The following is a 19,612-nucleotide window of genomic DNA, read 5'->3' as shown; positions in this document are numbered from 1 at the left end:
AACGAATGAACAAAAAAGCCGCTACAATGAGCAAAAGGAGATTTATAGCACATGAATCTTCTTTAGAAAGATCAACATTTTGGTTTTCTCACTGTAGTCGTACACATGTAGCACCCTCACCACATGAGCATGTATCCATGTGAGATTTCTATGTTCCTTTATCCACTTCACATAGCAGTATTTGGTTGACGTAGATATGACACACCAACTTAAACTACACATTCCAACTAAGCCAACCACATATTCCACTCCACAACCCTATGAATGCATCCATCAATTTATAACAATGAGGATTTAGTTGGCTCACAATCAACCTAATAGGCAAAAAACCAATTAATACTTGTAAGTATTAAATAGTCTGAGAAGTTAGTAAAAGATGAAAAGAATTGAAATATTCCACATTGCAATCCAATAACATAAAGAGAGGGAGAGCTTATAGTAAGTGTCTGGTTGAACCGTTGAAGAAATTGGAGCAAGAGTAGATCCCCACCTTGCCATGTCAACAATAAAGTTCATAGTAAGCTTGACTAAATTGTGAGAAGTGACCTTGTCACAAAATTTGCATCAGCTCATAGTTGGGATTTATCTAGCTCTATGATAGTATTGCAAAGCTTTACTACAAACTAACTTTGACTTGGTGTTTGTCTTGTGATCGCTTTAGCTTCAATGTATCTTCCCACTCTTAGTCAATGCGCCCTATGCCATGGATGGCTTTGAGGAGAGGAGGGCAACCCGAGACATGCTCCTCACTTTCGTCTTCCTCCCATCATCATCTTTTGTTGCCTTACCATGGTAAATCTCCATGATGAGGTTTGTATCTTGCAAGGGCTTTTGCTTGGGTGGTTGGGTCAGTTCTCTTTCAACTCCCAACCTGCTACACTATATTCTCTGACGTACTCATATGCAGATTGTAGTGAGTCTGCAATATGTGGGTGACTTTGGGCACAAAAAGACACATTCAAATGGACAAGATGAGGTACACAAAAGGAGAATCTCCTACAACCCCTCTCATGGTCAGAATTTACAAAATCCATGAGACTTGGGAACCAGGTTGCATTTAGTAAATGGAAAAGGCACAAAAGGATGGCGGATGTCCGACCAAAAAGGTTGGCAATGTATAGTAGAGTGATGCCATGAAAGCTTCTCCCTTCGAGGTGCTAAGAGAAGAGAGATTACAGATGTATGAGGTGCAAAGACGTACCTATTTTGCATAGAGAGAGTCAACTACAAAAGAGGTGCTATCGTACTCTCCTTGGGTTGAGGTGAAGGTGTGACCAAAACCCTCCTCGCTTTGAAACAACCATTTGTAAAGTCCTCCACGAATGCTGCAACCATACCTTTGAGCCCCCGCCCATTGGTTGTATTCAACAGGCTGCTGAATACTTTGCAAAGTGGGGGGAGTAAATAGAGTAGGTGTTTCATGATCTAGAGTGTTCAGCTTAGGGGGCTCGAATTGGTGCTCCATGACCTGCAGATTGGCAGCCTGGTCTATTACCTTGAGGTTTGGCCAGGGAGTGGATGATAAGGGAGGTGGCAGGTGATTAGGGATATGGTGAGAGCATGGAGCTTGGAAGCAGCATGAGATTTTTGGGCAACTACAGAGTAGAGAACCATTGAGGAGCAAGAGATGCCCATCATGCGCAAAGGAGCGATGGCTACATAAGGCCATAGGGAGCAATTGCCTAACTGAGAGAGAGAGAGAGAGAGAGAGAGAGAGAGAGAGAGAGAGAGAGAGAGAGAGAGAGAGAGAGAGAGAGAGAGAGAGAGAGGTGTGGAGAGAGAGAATTTTCCTCTCACTCGACCGGGGTTTCTCCTGCTCTAACCCTTTGTTCATACTTAAAACACAGCACCTCTACTGGGGCTTCTCCTCCTCTTCTGCACGGCCACGGCTCAAGAAGACCCCCCCAACCTCTCTCTCTCTCTCTCTCTCTCTCTCTCTCTCTCTCTCTCTCTCCACACGCCTCAAGGATACTAAAATTTGGTTTGCAGAAGATCTCACACCCGCCAAGCTCAAACAAAAAAAGGTAGAACTCTAGAAGATGCAAGAAGCACGCACAATAGGGAAATGGGCAGTCTATCGAGGAGGGAAAGCCATTATCCAGGAGTTTCGAACTCCCAAGCCGGCTCCCTCCTCACCTTCCCCTTCTTAGTTTTGTTCATTTTAGCTCTTCCTTTTGACACCTCTTTGGACCCTCAGTCCTTAACTGAAATGTATCGCATGATCCTCCCGTTTAGAAGAACACACTTGTAATGTTTTGATTTCGGTCCCATGGGTCATATATGACCACCGCGGACGATAATTCAATCTCTCTCTCTCTCTCTCTCTCTCTCTCTCTCTCTCTCCGTGTCTGCGCTAATGCACGTTGCGATCTTCATATAGCTCGATCATTGAACGCTAAGCTATAACTACCACCCTCAATCTTCACAAGGCTCGAAATTAGCATATATAATCAAAACTGCTAAGTTTGTCCCTGGATTCTTGTTCGGCAGGCCCACCAAAATTTTCGCAAGGCTTGAGAGAGAGAGAGAGAGAGAGAGAGAGAGAGAGAGAGAGAGAGGTGGGAGGAGGTGACACTTGTCCCCAAGTCCGTCAGCTGTATTAGATGTACTAGTGTGGCCGACGACCTTCGACCGTCAGGTGACACCTGTCCCCAAGTTCGTCAGCTGTATTATATGTACTAGTGTGGTCGATGGCCTTCGACCGTCTCTCTCTCTCTCTCTCTGTACGTCGTTGTGTTGCCGCAGCTTGCAAGAGACACTCTCGGAGGGAGCAGCTTTCGATGCATGGGTGGTGTGGTAGGGCCTCACCCCATTATAAATAGTATATGTTAGATTAGAATTGCATTTATCAAATTGATTCAATAATCTTCACATTTGAAGCACGAGTACGGCGAGCGGCCTCTCTCTCTCTCTCTCTCTCTCTCTCTCTCTCTCTTTTGCTCCCCCTTTTTATCCCCTGCTTGGCATTTAGCCTTCAACTCGCAGACGTTGACACGTGTAAAGGGTACTCGGACTGCTGTTATAGAATACATAGTGCGGCCGGTCGCCTTTGGCGGCTTCTCTCTCTTTTTCTCTCTCCCTCTTTATCTCATGCACAAGCGTTTCTCAAGGTTTTGAAATTTAGCCGTCATATTGCAGATTTAGACACGTGTAAAGGACTCCCCCCTTCTGCCATATTATGTTAGTTTAGATAGTTTAGATATACATCTACACTATATATTAAGGAGAATGGTTTTTCAGTGCCACGTGTCGCAAATTCCTTTATCCGGCTACAGTGAGGACAGTGCGCACGCAGTGGGGGAGAGAGAAAGAGAGAGAGGTGGCCGAAGGCGGCGCCGGCCACACTAGTATAGATTTAAAAGTGCAAATGTTTGCAAACTGGCCTGAATATTTCAAATGAGCTCATATGCAGCGCATTGCTGCAGAGGACGTCAGGCGCATTCTCTGGTCTTCTCTCCCGCGCCCGTCTCATCTCGCTCACCTCAAACGTGCCAAGGTATCCCCTCTTTGCGCGCGCGCGCGCGTGCGTGTGTGTGTGAGAGAGAGAGAGAGCAGGGGGTTGACTATGCCAGCTCGCGTGTAATGGTTAATTTTTTCTTGTCGTGGCAGGGAGAGCAGTCGTTTCCAAGCTTCCTGGTTGACCTGATCGGAAAATCTGCACGCTCAAAGCCACTTGTAGCGAAGAGCAATCGTGTCAGGTATTTCAGTGACATTACTATTCTCTGTACTTTATGAAAGGCTGGAGCATAATCATCTTTTTATCCTTCAGTATTCTGCTGGGTTCAATTGGGTAGGCCCCTTAATGCATACAAACATGTATGAAATTTTGGTCTCAATAAACAGCTAAATGACAAGTTTGTCTTTTATCCCTGTCATCAGCATGCTGTGATCTCCTTTGCTCTATTAAAGGTGACTCTTTGCTATGCTGTCACTCCACGGTGAGATGTCATCTATGCAGGCTGAAAGAACTCTGTAAAACAGGTCTAGTATCTCCTACTCCAGCCTTTAGCATATGGTCTCGATGCTGATACATCTTAAGGAAGAATGAGCCTAGCTGTCTTTGATCAGGAGTCTTCTTTAGTAACCGGAGACAATAGTCTGTCCCACCAAACGAAGATGGGGTAGTGGGCTCGTATATAATTGTAACAAGCACATAAGCATGACATCTTAAGCAAGAATCTGCCTAGTGGTCTTTGATCAGGAGTCTTCTTTAGTAAACAGAGAGGGAAACTCTGTCCCACCAAACAAAGATGGGGTAATGGGCTCAAATATCATTGTAACAAGCACATAAGCATACAAAATGAGCCTAAATCTCTACCTCCCACTTGCATAGTCTGCATATTCTATACTCTCTTGGGATGCTCGTCGCTCGACCCACTTCAATCTCTAGGAGGTGCACGGAGACCCTGAGCTATCGAATCATCACTCAAGCTATGTGGTAAAATAATAGATGCATGTAGTGTAGATGCTGAATCAAACTGACTTGTGGCAACACAAGAAACTAGTCCCTGTAATACAATGCAAGTGCCACCTCCCCTGCCCCCCCTTGCCACCTATACAATATGCCTTGTGGGCAATAGCTATAGGTTATAGGAAAAATCAGACATCGGCCATGCCTGCTACAAACTGTCTACGTGTCAAATCACTGAAGACCAACAGGGTTAGGACCCCTTGAGCCTCAGCCTACAGATCTCGGCCGAGCGGCCTAAACCCTAGCAAAAGCAAAAGAAGGAGAAGTCCTCACCAACTTATAAATTCTTGCCGAGTGGCCTAAAGATACAAGGGGGTTACGGTTTAAAAATTCTTGCGGAGTGGCCTAAACCCTGAAATACAGCAAAACTCTCTCTCTCTCTCTCTCTCTCTCTCTCTCTCTCTCTCTCACACACACACACACACACACACACACAAAGATTTCATAGAGCTGATGACGTGGCTGACCTGTACGGATTGGCCCGTGATTTGCGCAGGGATGTGCTGACGTGGCTGCTCTGTAAGACAGCCCTCCGGGCGTGTGCTTTTGGACCAGATGCTTTTCATGTTATTTCTTTTGGATGGGCCTAGGGCGTAAATAAGCCCTATGGGCTCTCTTTGGATTCTACCGCATGGAAAAGGAGAGTAGAGCCACTGAGTTGTACTTTGTCAGAGCAATATAAAGAAATACCAAAAGGAGCGCCATTGTCTGGGGCTGTCAAGTGCAGCGGAAGTGTTCAAGGATTTAGCTCGGATCTAATACTCTGCACAAACACAAGAGACACTTTACTTCACTTGAAAGAAGTGAACTGAACTGAATGAAAGAGAGAGACACATGAGAGGGAGAAAAGAGATGACACCGAATGTCGGGTCCCAAACCCTCAAGGGCCCCCTTGCTCTGTTGCAAGAGCAAGTACTTTCTTTATTCTTGCACAATGTTGATACAATGACTAAATGCTGAGATGCTGATGCTAATGGTTACTGATGCTATTTGTAAGCTGCAGCGGAAGTGAATGTTGAACTTTGCTCAAGATGAGTGCTCCGAACTGTGCTCAAGGTTCTTTTTACTTACGGAAGGGAGAGCCTTCCGTTCATTTAGTGAGAGAGTGCAATGGACACAGACAAAGTGGTAAACATTGTGAATGAAGGTGCATGAAACTGAGAGATAGAGAGAGAAGAATACGACACCAGAATGTTGTCAAACCCTCCTTCGAAGGCCCCACTCTCTATCGCGAGAGCGATCTACTATTGATTGCACAAATCTCTACAATGCTTGGACTTACCGACGATGTCGACGACGACGAGATGGGCTGAAATATGAAAATGCTAAGGGCTAAAATCTGCAAATCTTTATCTGCTGAATTCTAACTCTATGTCGGTGACGATGTGCTGAAAACGCAGATGCTGAAATCTGCGTTGTCCTGGCTGAAACTGCAAACTATGCTGGATCTGACAGTACGGCGAGGATCTATTGCGGGAAGGTGAGATTTGCGAGGTTTTGGGGTTCTATTGCGGAGTCTTGATGCTGAAAACTGAAAATGCTGGTGCTACTGTGGATCTTGTCGCGGAGAATCTGCAAAACGCTAAGGGGTCATGCTGATGCAAAAATGCTACGGTTGAAAACTGTTCTGCTGTGGAGAACTGCTAATGCTAGGGCCGATCTGCTGTTTTGCTCCTGCCGTGGCTGATCTGCAATGCAAACGCCAGGGCTGGTTTGTCATGCAAAAACGCTAGGCCTTGTTGTTGATGCAGAAAACGCTAGGGTCTCTTGTGGGGGTCCTACTGAGAAGGTGCCTATTGAACAAATTGTTCTTGCTACCTCTTCTGCCAGATTTGCTAGCGCTATATACTTCACTTGCTAATTTGCCCTACCTAGTTCCCAACAAAAGTCACTTAAAAATAACAAAAGTCACTTAAAAATAACAAGTGAAAAATGTCAAAAATAGGGAAAATAGGTCTATGATGGGTTCTGATGGAAATCTGATGACCATGCTGTGTGCAACCAAAGGATATGCATCTATTCTAAGTGCCTGGACATGCACGGTTTGCGAACAGACTCACAAAAGTGCCAGATCACTTCCTAATCTAGACTTGACTGACTGAACTGAAACCCATGTCATGAAGTAGCTTGTCCATGTACACATAGGGTTAGATGTGCACGTGATTCCCCTCCTTTTCAAAGTGAGGTATTGGTACCGAATTGCATGGCGTCGAGGGAGATCGGCAACAGCGTTTGGAATCCTGTGAAGGCCTCTTCGCCGGCCCACTCTGATGCGTGGGTCATGCGATACTTGAACTTCATAAAGGTCTACAACGCTTGCTTCTTTGGGCCGCGCCGAAAGCGACAGAGTCATCTGTGGCTCCTTCAATGCTTCAACTTTGTCTATAATCACGCGTCTACCTTCTTCAAGAATCTCCGAGGATGAAAATTCCTGAAACATTCCATGTAAAGTGACTGGAAAAATTCTAGTCTTCCTAAAAAACTGTGCATGCAATGTAAATGAACATACAGACGGAGTGCCAACGTTCATCAAACACACGCAAACAATGGAGTCGAATCTTGACTTTCTGATCTAAATCAATCAACTGTGGCAAATCACAATGGAAATGCCTATGCTTGATGGCAGATGCTCAATCCTTCTTGTGCTCTTTCGGATACTGTCATGCCAAGGAAGAGACATGGAATGTGAATTCCTTGAATGCAAACATGTCATCTTTTCATGAGTAATTTGCATACATCCGTGCTCATTCATGAGTGTCAACGTACAATATGTCATGCCTGTGAAAAGGGATCACATAAAGACGGTGACTAAAATACAGGAAAGCATCGCGAATGAAACACTCGAACAATGCGTGTTGACTAATCATTCGAACACATAATACTTCCTGTGGGGGTTCTTTGGACCTCGACTCGAGAGCCAAGATCGGTTTTTCGTGATCGATCGAATCTGCAATGAGGTTAGCTTCACTAGACAAAGTATCAACTAAACCATCATCCTTGTAAACAATCACATCATTATCCTGCAAATCATCATGCTTGGGAGAAATCACATCTGGATCATGCAAATCAGTAGACTTGTGAATAATCGCATCTTGATCATGCAAATCATCATGCTATCATGTAAATCATGTGTGTCGTGCTTTGGAAAAGAAGAGACTGAGAGAGTCTCCTTTTCCGGATCCTTTGCAATCTGTGCCTGCATAGTAAAAAAGAGTCGCAACAACTCTTGCATGTGTTGGGCTCTCCGTTTGGCCGCAAGCGCGCTTGCTCATGCTCACGCTCCAAGGCTAACCGGCTTTCTTCGCGCTCGTGATCCCGTTCTGCTTTTCTTTCTTGGTGTTTGCGATCCATTTCTGATTTTCTTTCTTTGGCCTCCAACCGTGCTTGCTCGTGCTCATTCTCCATGGCTGCCCTTCTTTCTTTGCGTTCACGTGCTATGGCTGCCATTCTTTCTTGGTACTTACTATCAATTGCAGCCTTTCTTTCTTCGCGTTCTAACTTTCTGTCCATCATCATCTTGTCGAAAGCCTTCATAGGAGTTAGTGCAATCCTTGTCGTAGATGGGGAAGGGGGAGGGTCGGAAAAACGTCCTGGTGGGGAAAATTCTTCTTCGCCACTGCCATGCTCATCACCTTCATGCGAAGTATCCATTCCACTTTAGGTAATGACCATACACTGAAGTCTTGGGTTCTTAAGTTTACGAGGAACTTGGGTTCTTGTAGGTCTTGGTTCTTGAGGTTCTTCTTGAGCTTGCAATTTGTGTTAGAGAAGGATCTTCTCTTCACCCGAGCTCTTCTCTTTTCCGCGGGCGCACCGCTTCGTGGCCTTGCGCTCACACCAAGGTTGCTTTTTCCCACCTCACGTCGATTGGCCGGCCGCTAAGTGCACGGTCTGCTCTCAATGAGTGAAAAGAGAACAAGGGGAGGCTGGACAAGCCCTTCTTTCTTGTGTTTCCTGTCACTCTTCAAAAACACGATTAGGAATCGACACGCCCAAGAGGACTTGTGTTACGTGCGATTGCAACAAGCAAAAAAAATTCTATGATTCTTTCCTTGAGTGATACAGAACACTGCCAAAGCTCTGTTACCAATGTAAGGTGCAGCAGAAGTGAATGTTGAACTTTGCTCAAGATGAGTGCTCCGAACTGTGCTCAAGGTTCCTTTTACTTACGGAAGGGAGAGCCTTCTGTTCCTTTAGTGAGAGTTCAATGGACACAGACAAAGTGGTGAACATTGTGAATGAAGGTGCATGAGACTGAGAGATAGAGAGAGAAGAATACGACACCAGAATGTTGTCAAACCCTCCTCCGAAGGCCCCACTCTCTATGGCGAGAGCGGTCTACTATTGATTGCACAAATCTTTACAATGCTTGGACTCGCCGACGATGTCAACGACGACGAGACGGGCTGAAATCTGAAAATGCTAAGGGCTGAAATCTGAAAATCTTTATTTGCTGAATTCTAACTCTATGTCGGTGACGATGTCAATGGCGACGATGCGCTGAAAACACAGATGTTGAGATCTACGTTTTCCGGGCTGAAACTGCAAACTACGCTGGATCTGACCGTGCAGCGAGGATTTGTTGCGGGAAGGTGAGATCTGCGAGGTTTGGGGATTCAACTGCGGAGTCTTGATGCTGAAAACTGAAAACGTTGGTGCTACTGTGGATCTTGTCGCGGAGAATCTGCAAAACACTAAGGGGTCATGCGGATGCAAAAACGCTAGGGTTGAAAATTGTCCTGCTGTGGAGGACTGCTAACGCTAGGGCGGATCTACTGTTCTGCTACTGCCAGGGCTGATTTGCAATGCAAACGCTAGGGCTGGTTTGTCATGCAAAAACGCTAGTCCTTGCTGCTGATGCAGAAAACGCTAGGGTCTCTTGTGGGGGTCCTGTTGAGAAGGTGCCTGTTGAACAAAGTGTTACTGCTACCTCTTCTGCCAGATTTGCTAGCGCTACTGTGGATCTTGTCGCGGAGAATCTGCAAAACGCTAAGGGGTCATGCGGATGCAAAAACGCTAGGGTTGAAAATTGTCCCGCTGTGGAGGACTGCTAACGCTAGGGCGGATCTGCTGTTCTGCTACTGCCAGGGCTGATTTGCAATGCAAACGCTAGGGCTGGTTTGTCATGCAAAAACGCTAGGCCTTGCTGCTGATGCAGAAAACGCTAGGGTCTCTTGTGGGAGTCCTGCTGAGAAGGTGCCTGTTGAACAAAGTGTTACTGTTGCCTCTTCTGCCAGATTTGCTAGCGCTAGGTTTTCTTATATACTTCACTTGCTAATTTGCCCTACCCAGTTTCCAACAAAAGTCACTTAAAAATAATAAGTGAAAAATGTCAAAAATAGGGAAAATAGGTCTATGCACTGTAAAAATGCTCCTGATGGGTTCTGATGGAAATTTGATGATCATGCTGTGTGCAACCAGAGGATATGCATTTATTCTAAGTGCTTGGACATGGACGGTCTGCGAACAGACTCACAAAAGTGCCAGATCACTTCGTAATCTAGACTTGACTGATTGAACTGAACCCATGTCATGAAGTAGCTTGTCCATGTACACATAGGGTTAGATGTACACGTGACACTATTGATGCTGGATACTATTGAGATACTGAAGGATACTACGGGTACTGATGGGTATTGCAGGTACTGATGGATACTGTGAATACTGATGGGTACTAAGGATCCCTATGCCGAGCTAGGCAAGAGCCAAGCCAGAACACAAGGGGTGCTAGATGTTGGGATACTGTATCGATGACGACGACGCTATGGATGAATGCTGAAAGGGCTAGCGATGTCGATGGCTAGAATCTGCAACCATGACAAGGCTAAGGCTGAAATCTGATGGCGATTGTCACAAACTGATGACGTGGCATGACCCCACGTCCCAGGGTGGTCTCGTACGGTCACGTACGTTTTGTCCACGTACGAAGACGTACGGTACTCATCGAACTAGAAAATTTTATGTCGTACGACATGGTTACGTACGTTCAAAAATAAAAACATGCAACTCTCAAGCCTAGATTTTACACTTCAGACAATTAGACAATTGATTATCACATTGGACAAGAAGGCAACTTGCAAGGGCCAAGTGCCGACACTCAAGAGTCGAGAATCAAGACAATGAGACACAATGGGCATGAACCGTGATTCGCATTACATATGTCATAAATCAAAAAGCTTAGTTGAGATTTCATAATCGAGATGATACAAAAAAAGTAGGCCTTTTAAGCCTCAATTGTGCAAAAAGTGGAAGTAGGGGCAAAAAAGATATGAGAGACACTAAAGTCTAAGAGCTTCCTCTGCACTATGAGAGAGAGAGAGAGAGAGAGAGAGAGAGAGAGAGAGAGAGAGAGAGAGAGAGAGAGTGTGTCACAAAAATACGGAAGCGTAAACTGACTTTTAATTGTACTTCAAACACTCAAGAGAATTAGAGAGAGAGAGAGAGAGAGAGAGAGAGAGAGAGAGAGAGAGAGAGAGAAAGCTTGACACTTCATTGGGGACCAGAAGATGGGCTGGTCCCCCCCCATAAAGAGATTATCTTTACTACTAAGGGAGAATCTTTACAAGCACAAGAACGGGGCAATAGCCCATCCTCTATTCTTTCTTTTCTGCTTCTGATTGAGAGAGTGCGAAAGCTACTCTCTGAATACTGAGAGGATTTCCCCTCTGCTATGAGATTTTGGGAAGCTCTCGAAAATGAGAGTCTATCTTCCACAAAACTCAACGGAAGCTCTCGAAAATGAGAGTCTACCTTCCGCTAACTGAGTCCCTTTATGCATAATTATTCTTGCAACAAAAACAAGGGAGAAACACGCAAAATGCACGCACACATGCTTGCTGTAATTTTTTGCACATAACCTGAAAATGTCTGTCAAAATGGGGAGAAACGGGCAATTTTTTGCAAATTTGTAGTGAACATTCGTTATTTTTTAAGGTGTGCAAGGACTCAAAATGCACCCCCTCACACCCATTCCCTTCTCAAGCAAATCCACATGCCCTCAAGTCTAAGGCTTAAGCCCGTTCCGCGAGGGTCCTCATCTCCGTTCCCGTTCCGCGTAACTATGGTGGCCTTAGTCCCGATTCCATTAGGCACCGTAGATTTTTTAGTGTACTACATCTACGCATTCACGATTCATGTTACTGCACTAATATTACTACCTAGACACCCTTTTACTGCTCGGATTCTAGTGCCAGTTGGCCCGACCATCTCATGGCGACTTGCCCTTCTCGACTGCGGGTGAAACTCTCGGCCGTCGGCCATTTCACACTGGCCATACAATGTCTGGCCATTTGCAACTCTAAAACGAGGGTCCCAAAAATTAAACAAAAATCATTGGAAAGAAACCAACAACTAAGGTTAGCAATTGCCATGTCCTCATGACAGGTGCCAGTTGATGGGGAGCCTGATGAGCAACCCGAAGTGGAAGAGAGTGAGGAGATACTCGTTCCTAAACAGATTTTGGCACATAAGGAAAGAAAGATGAAAGGTAAAGTGATTCAGTGGTTCTTGGTTAAATTCAAGAACAATCCGGCATTAGATGCGCAGTGGATGGAGGAGGAGGACCTAGCAGACACTCCTCAGAGTTTGGAACTTTACCTTGAAGCATTCGGTTTAGCATCGTCTACTCCAATAGAACCCCGAACTCAGCAAGCTTGAATCTGGTGCAGCGGGTTTGCACAAGAGGGGAGTCACTCCGCTGCATTGTCCACAGATTACCTCGATTGAATAAGGTCATTGATGTCTCCTTCGGGTTTCAGGGATACTGATGGGCTGACAGTATTCTTCTGTATGACTTTATGAAACGGAATTCCCGAAATTGAATGATTGATTTGTACTCTCTCATTTGACTTTTGAGTATAGGAATTGAAAGACGACATGACTGCAGCATTTCGGTCTTGTAAATCTTTGTAGACATGATCGCAATAAGGATTAGTTAATTTGGCATCAGTGAGGTCCGGGATGGATCTAATGCGGTTACTGAATACGTTGCTGGCAGTCATGGTCTGAGATTTTGAATGAATTTTTTTGTGATTGATTTGTCATGTGATGTCCTGTGATGTGACTGTCGTCTTTGTAGAAGTGCTAGATGTGTCGTGTCTAGTGCGTCGGTACTTAGAGTCAGTGTCTATTGAATTGGTTTATGGCCTCTGTCTGTTTTGCAGGCGTAATCGAGGGTGATTACAATTCTTTCAAGAGGGGGGTATGTCACAAATTGATGACGTGGCATGACCCTGCGGACGGCAGCCCTTGCTGACATGGACAGAACTGTATGGACAGGCTGATGTGGCAGCAGTACGGAATTTTGGAATTTGCGATGGCATGCTGATGTGGTAGAGAATACGGATTTTCGCAAATCACGTAGATTTCTTTTACTGGCAGATTTTGAGCCAGTTGCTTTTGGGGATTATTGCTTTCGAGTTTGAAGCTTTTGGGGCTCTGCTTTTGGCATCCCTTGTGATGTTTATAAGTGACCCAAGGGGGACTCACTTCTTAAGCATCTGGACGCAGAGTCTGAGAGCGAGCACCCACGGGAGTTGTACTTTGATCAAGCATTAATATAAAGGAAATACCGAAAAGGGTGCCAGTCTTTGGGGCCAATACCTCTAGGCACGGAACTACGTTGGACCGTGTCGACGCTCTCTCAAGGTGCTTAGCTAGGTCCTAAGCTAAGACTGATGCTAGACTGTAGCAGAAGCATGTTCACGTGGCGCAATTAGCAGTGCGCACGTGACACCCCCCTCTCTTTAAGGTGAGGCACAACTACCAAACTTCTATCTTTGGATGCTTTCTGTACTTTGGATGCTGAATGCTTCTGATGCTTGTGGATGCATAAACCGATGAAAACTCCTCCAAACTTGGATAGTGTGAATGTAGGTAGTGCTGCGATGTAAACACCAACGAGTTGAGTTACTAGGTAGCCTTACTACTGTCGCAGAATACCAGCCTTGGTACCGACTTTGCCTTGCGAGAAAATACTGACCACTTGAATAGTCCTGTCGTGAAAACATTGTGGGTGAAGATGAAAGGTAAGGGTGCTCGGAGGTATTTTCAATGGTTCCATGTCGACGGAAGTGGATGCACGCTAAATGCGAATGCGAATGCAGAAGAAGGTTAGGGATCCTTTCTCCAACTCCTGTTAGATTTACACCACTCAGCTGCTTCACAGGTCTAAGGCATGCATGTACAGGTAGTGTGCCTCTGGGCTGGCCACCCTTTTTGCATATGTATTTTCTCTGCATTGTTCGGCCGCCCACTCCGAGCCAGCCGCCCACCTTTGTCCGGCCGCCCATCTCATACTTCATTTATTTCTTGTTAGGTCGTCGGGGATTTTTCTAGGATTTGCCCTACCCCCCCTTGGGGCACCTATTTATGGGGCCAGGTGTCACAAGATGGGCACCACGTGCCAATAGAAAAGAACAAATTGAACAAACTTTTAGCACTTCAATAACAACTGAACTGAAAGAGAGAGACGACACGCGACACGGAGTGGCGGAATTCCATCCCAGAGAGTATTGGCCCCAAACCTTGGCATCCCTTTCGGTATTTCTTTATATTGTATGAACACAGTACAAGCCCATACTCCAGACTCTGCACCTTCTGCAGAAAGCATGCCAGAGAATGAGGTCTTAGCACATGTTTAAAGGCCCTTGGCCTATGAAAAGCAGTTTACATGAAAAGCCTTCAAACTCAAAAGCTTTTGCTCCAAAAGCAACGCCAAAAAGTTGCCAGCGTAAATCACGGAATTCCGTACAACTGCCACGTCAGCAGCCAGCGTAAAACGCAGAAATCCGTACAGCCTGCCACGTCAACACCGTCAGCGTAATTTCCAGAAATCTGCCACGTCATTTTTTTTTTTTGGCGCAAGTCTTTCTATGTGGGTCCTGCTTTATTTTAATCCTTTATGTCACTTGGGGCCCCATCGGACGAGGTCCCCATAAGTTGGTAGGACTTCTTCTTCTATTACTTGTTCTTCTTAGGGTTTAGGCCCCTCGGTCGGCATCTGTCCATTCTTCAAGGCTTTGACACGTTAGCAGTTTGAGACACTAGGGGGGTACCCACTTCCACACTATCTGGTTGTTGTATTGGGTCTTCCTGCTCATGGTAGTCATGGGGGGTTGATCACCCCCTCTTCACCATATCCAGCGTTTGTGTCTCTCTCTCTCTCTCTCTCTCTCTCTCTCTCTCCTCTCCTCTCTCACGCTTCCGCGTACACGCACTCACATGATATTAGTTGCTAGTACTTGGGAGATCCTTCGATCAAGCACCTGTTGGGGCCTAGCGCTAGCTTTCTGCAACATTCCATCGCAAAAAGTGTAGATTTTCCGCTTAGCGTTTTTCAGCTTGGTGGCGTTTTTGCACATCTTGTCAGTTCTAAGGGCGCTCCACTACCGGCATCAGGTTCTCCTCCCATAGATCAGATCAGCCAGCGTTTCTACAAATCTACCTGCAAGAGGGGGTGGCGCCATCTTCTGGACAGCTTCCATCGCGAAGGAATGCTTTGCCACATGTGTTTTTGTAAGCAACCATCAGATCTGCTGTTTCTATTGCGAGCGCTACACTTCTCGGACCAATGCGTCGCCGGAACACCCCCCCCCTTGGCGTTTTTGTCAATCAGTAGCGTTTTCAGCAGAGGGGGGCAGTGCTCAGCTTGGCCCACATGGATCTTGCTTTCCTACACGGCTCGGCATCCGGTGCGTTGCCGTCGAGAATCTTCTTCATCTGATACAGATTTCAGCCATATACACCTGCCGTTTTCTCTGTTTTCAGCCCACTTGGGGTTATGCCAGGTATTCACCATCCTCTCCAGACCCTTTGCACCGCTCCGGATCTTGCCGGGAGCGTATGAGCACGCTGAAAATCGCTGGACAGCAGCGTTTTCATCACCTCGCAGCTGCGTTTTTGGGTGGACAGCAGCCTCTTGGCTTGCGTTTTTCATAGAGGATGAAGTTACCTGCTGCCAGGACACCATCCGTTGGTGGTCCATGCGGTCTCTCAGTGACTGTTCCAGTACACGGTATCTTCGATATTGGCTTGATCATACACGGGCGTACGATCCTTTGGAGATCCATTCATTCCAGCCATCATTCGGCGGTTGCACACTCCAGAGGGGGTTGTGACAACGAGAGGGGGTGGTGACGTTGTCACAAAGTGATGACGTGGCTACGGACAGCCGAAACCCTAATTTCTGCCAAAAACCCTAAAATTCTTGCAAACCCTAATTTTTGCCAAAAACCCTAATTTCCGGAAATCGCGAAGGTGTTATTATTATTTTTTTTTTGGGGGAAATTTTGAGCGACGCAAATCTCTGCTTTTTCCTATGATTTGGGAGAAAGAGAGAGAAAAAGAGAACTTGCTTTTTTATTGGCTCTCATTGAGAGAGAGAGAATCTGCTTTTGCTTTCAAGCTATTGGGGCTCTGCTTTTGGGCATCCCTTGTAGCCTTTAAATAAGTGGTGAGGGTCTCACTTCTCAGAGCATCTGGACGCAGAGTCTGAGAGTGAATCCCGATCCACTCTCTTGTACTTTGAACTGATTAATATAAAAAGAAATACCGAAAGGGGCGCCAATCTTTGGGGCCAATATCTCTAGGCACGGAACTCCGCCGGGCCAGTGCAAATCTATTGTCATCTGTGAATTGTTTTGAAGTGGTTATTTGGTGCTGTCGCGGTTGATTCTTGACTTGGAGTGTTCAAGTCTGTTACAGTGGTATCAGAGCACGGCCGATTTCTCTTCTACGGGAAATCCGATCCCCAATTTTTTTTCCGCGGCACCTATGGTTTCACGCAAGGATCAGTCGACTCCCTCTGCATCTGGAGATGCGGGCTGGGATCACAACGAAGATTCAGATAGAGAGTATGGCCCGCCTCGGCCTACTCAGGCGGAGCAAAGAGAGATGGAGCATCGTCAATTGATTGGCGGTGCAACAAAGATGATGCTCAATTTTGCCAAGGACCCGAAGATGGCAAAATATATGAACCGGACCTCTTTGGAAGAGGTACAGATGGAGTGGCAAAGAACCACAACACCACTCCCAAAACCTGCTCTCAAGAAACCTTCTGTCTCCAAGAAATATACGGAGAAGGAACTGGAGAACGTGGTTGATGCACGGATTGCTCAGCTTTTCGACGTGCAAAAGAAAGACAAAAAGCACGGCAAAAAGCAGAAGAAAGGCACTGACTTCCCGGGATATTTGGGTCGACAGTCAACATTTGACAAGGCAAAGAAATTGAAGAAGCGCGTCAAGTTTGAAGACCTACCCAGTTCTTCTTCTTCTTCTTCTGACAGTTCTTCTAGCTCTTCAGACTCGAGCGAAGAAGATAGGAAAAGCAAAAAGCGAAGCAAGAAACAAAGCTTCGAAAAGGGCAAGAAAAAGGCAAAGAAGGCTACATCTCGCCCAGAGACTGACAGTTCTACTGAGGACTCGTCTACAGACAGCTCAGATTTCGATGACGGAAACTTTTATGCGAACAAGAAGAATTTTTTTTACAAAGCTAACCAGTATGACTTTCTTGAAGATAAAAGCAAGAAAGTCCGAGAGTTTAAGGAAGGTGGCCACTCGATCAAGTTTGATACTTTTTCAGGATACTCAGATGCTTCGAAGGCTTTGTCTTTCATACAGCAGTTTGACATCGCTTTCGCGGGAGGACTCTATTCAGAGCACTCTAAGATTCGGAGAGCTGCCTCTTAGTTTAAGGGGAATGCTCGTACTTGGTGGTCCACGCTTCTTTTAAACAAGACTGCGCCAGTTAAATGGCTGAAATTTAAGAAGCTTTTTATTTCTTCTTGGTTGACGCAAGAATATGAATGAGATGTACGAGCTGCTTGGAACCATCTTCAGATGACCAAGAAAGATACAATCAATGCCTATTGTGAAAGATTCTGGAGCTCTTTTCTACCCGCCTCTTCATTCAAGAAGATCTTGTTCAGAGAACAGATTGAGCGGTTTACCTTGGGTCTACCTACAGAGATCCGAGATCACTGCTTGGAACAGAAGTCAGCTTCTATCTAGGAGTTGATGAGTCATGCGAAGCGGGGCTTTGCCATTCACTCTGGCAGTTTGACCTACCCCACAGATGAGGCCATGACACAACGAGTCGAACAGACTTCTGGGAATGAAAGTAGAAAGAAAAAAGAGCAACCCAGAGAAAAAGGATGCACGACCCAAGCTTACTCCTGAGGGGAGAGCTCGCTTCCTCAGAGAAGGGAAGTGCTTTGGATGTGGGGAACATGGACATATCTCCGCGAAGTGCCCTAAAAAGGCACAAAAAGAACAAAATGATAAAGACGACGATAGGCCTGAGAGTTCGAGAGCAGTTGAGGAACGTGGCAGAAAAGGCAGATAGAAAAACAGAACTGGTACCACTGACGCCACAGGCGGAGGTAGTTCGACTCGCACCCGGATGGGATGTTTCCATTACACCGAGCATTGGCAAACTTCGTTTGCAATGACAGGGGTGTTCAGGGCACGCGAGTGACGTTCTACTCAGGATCCCTTGGTACCACAAGAACTACGCCGTGGTTGACTACCGGGCCGAGAAAGCGACTTTGATAAATGAAGGGCTTAGAGATTGTACTTGATGAACTTCAGTTTCTTACTCATTCTTTTGGGAGAGAACTGAACGATGGATAAAGATTGAATATGTTTTGACCTGATCAAAAGAACGCTAAGATTTTTCTCTCCACACTCATGACGATTGCTTTTCAGAGGGCTGAAGATCAGACCATTGATTTGATACCCGGAAGCACGCCACCGAATCGGCCACCTTACCGTGTGAGCCGAGTACAGAATGAAGAGATTATGAACCAAGTGAAAGACCTCTTGGAAAAGGGTCTTGTCCAGCCTAGTACTTCACCGTATTGCTCTCCAATGTTGTTGGTTTTGAAGAAAGACGGATCTTGGAGAATGTGCATCGATTATAGAGCTCTCAACAAAATCACCATCAAGAACAGATTTCCGATCCCTAGGATTGATGATATACTCGACAGGTTACAGGGATCCTCGTGCTTTAGCAGGATTGACTTGAAGAGTGGATATCATCAGCTCAGGATCGCGCTAGGAGATGTCTACAAGACAGCTTTTTGGACGACTTTTGGGTTATGAGTTTTTGGTGATGCCTTTTGGCTTAACCAATGCTTCTGCGACATTTAACCGGATAATGGACAGGATTTTTCGAGAGTACAGGCTATTTGTTGGCACTTTCTTTGACGACATCATTGTTTTCTCCAAGAATGAGGCAGAACACAGAGATCATCTGCTTCAAGTCTTTTAGGCATTACGATATCACACGTTAGTGCTTAATGCAAAGAAAAGTGAAATTTTCCTACCATAGATACACTTTTTGGGACACATTGTGTCAGCATAGCAGGAGTGCAAATGGACCCAGCCAAGATAGAGACTATCCGTGATTGGCCCTATTTGAGGAATGTCCATGAAGATAGAAGCTTCTTGGGACTGTGTTCGTACTACACGCGGTTCATATGAAAGTTTGCAGCGGTTGCTTCCCCTTTGCATATCTTGACACAAAAAGGAGTACCTTTTTCGTGGGGACCCACAGAGGTGACTGCCTTTCAGACATTGAAAGAGAAATTGACTACGGGACCTATTTTGACTTTGCCGGACTTGCAGAAGTCATTCGAAGTATCTTGTGATGCTTGTGGTCGTAGTCTGGGTGCGGTCTTGATGCAAGAAGGCCATGTCATAGCTTACGAGAGTCGTTTGTTCTCTAGGACGGAGATGACAACACAGATTTATGAGAAAGAGCTTTTGGCGGTTATTCATGCTCTTACTCAGTGGCGGCATTACCTACTCGGAGTGGATTTCACTGTCTTTACAGACCATCAAAGCTTGCGCTACTTCTTGTCACAGAAGCAGCTTTCGGAAAAGCAGATGCGGTGGGCGAACATCTTGTCAGAGTTCCACTTCCAGATTGTCCATGTGCAGGGACAGAAGAATGTGGTGGCAGATGCTTTGTCTCGGAAACCGTTGGTTTTGGCTATTTCCGCGATACATCATAGGAGCTTCGAGGATATGGTCGATCAGTATGCCATAGATACAGATTTTGCAGATATTTTCACACGGATACGGGATGGGGAGACAGTAGCTGGATACTCCCTTCGGGAAGGCTACATGATGAAAAAGACT

At 45.8% G+C, this 19,612-nt stretch overlaps 1 protein-coding gene across 1 annotated transcript in view; it reads left to right on the top strand.

Annotated features, from left to right (window-relative positions):
* Nucleotides 1-3,338: 3,338 nt before the first annotated feature.
* Nucleotides 3,339-19,612, top strand: part of LOC147437528 (pentatricopeptide repeat-containing protein At4g13650-like) — a 41,458-nt gene continuing 25,184 nt past the window's right edge. The window contains exons 1-2 of the mRNA XM_086487047.1: nucleotides 3,339-3,496; nucleotides 3,610-3,698. Of these exons, the coding sequence (XP_086343173.1) occupies nucleotides 3,407-3,496; nucleotides 3,610-3,698 (179 nt within the window). The 5' untranslated portion in view covers nucleotides 3,339-3,406. The remainder of the gene's footprint in view (nucleotides 3,497-3,609; nucleotides 3,699-19,612) is intronic.

This window comes from Adiantum capillus-veneris, chromosome 17 (genome assembly GCF_014529385.1).
Source record: "Adiantum capillus-veneris isolate H3 chromosome 17, ASM1452938v2, whole genome shotgun sequence".
In the NCBI taxonomy this organism is placed as follows: Eukaryota; Viridiplantae; Streptophyta; class Polypodiopsida; order Polypodiales; family Pteridaceae; genus Adiantum; species Adiantum capillus-veneris.
Note: the sequence above shows the minus strand (reverse complement) of the source record. Positions and strands in the feature narration are given on the sequence as shown.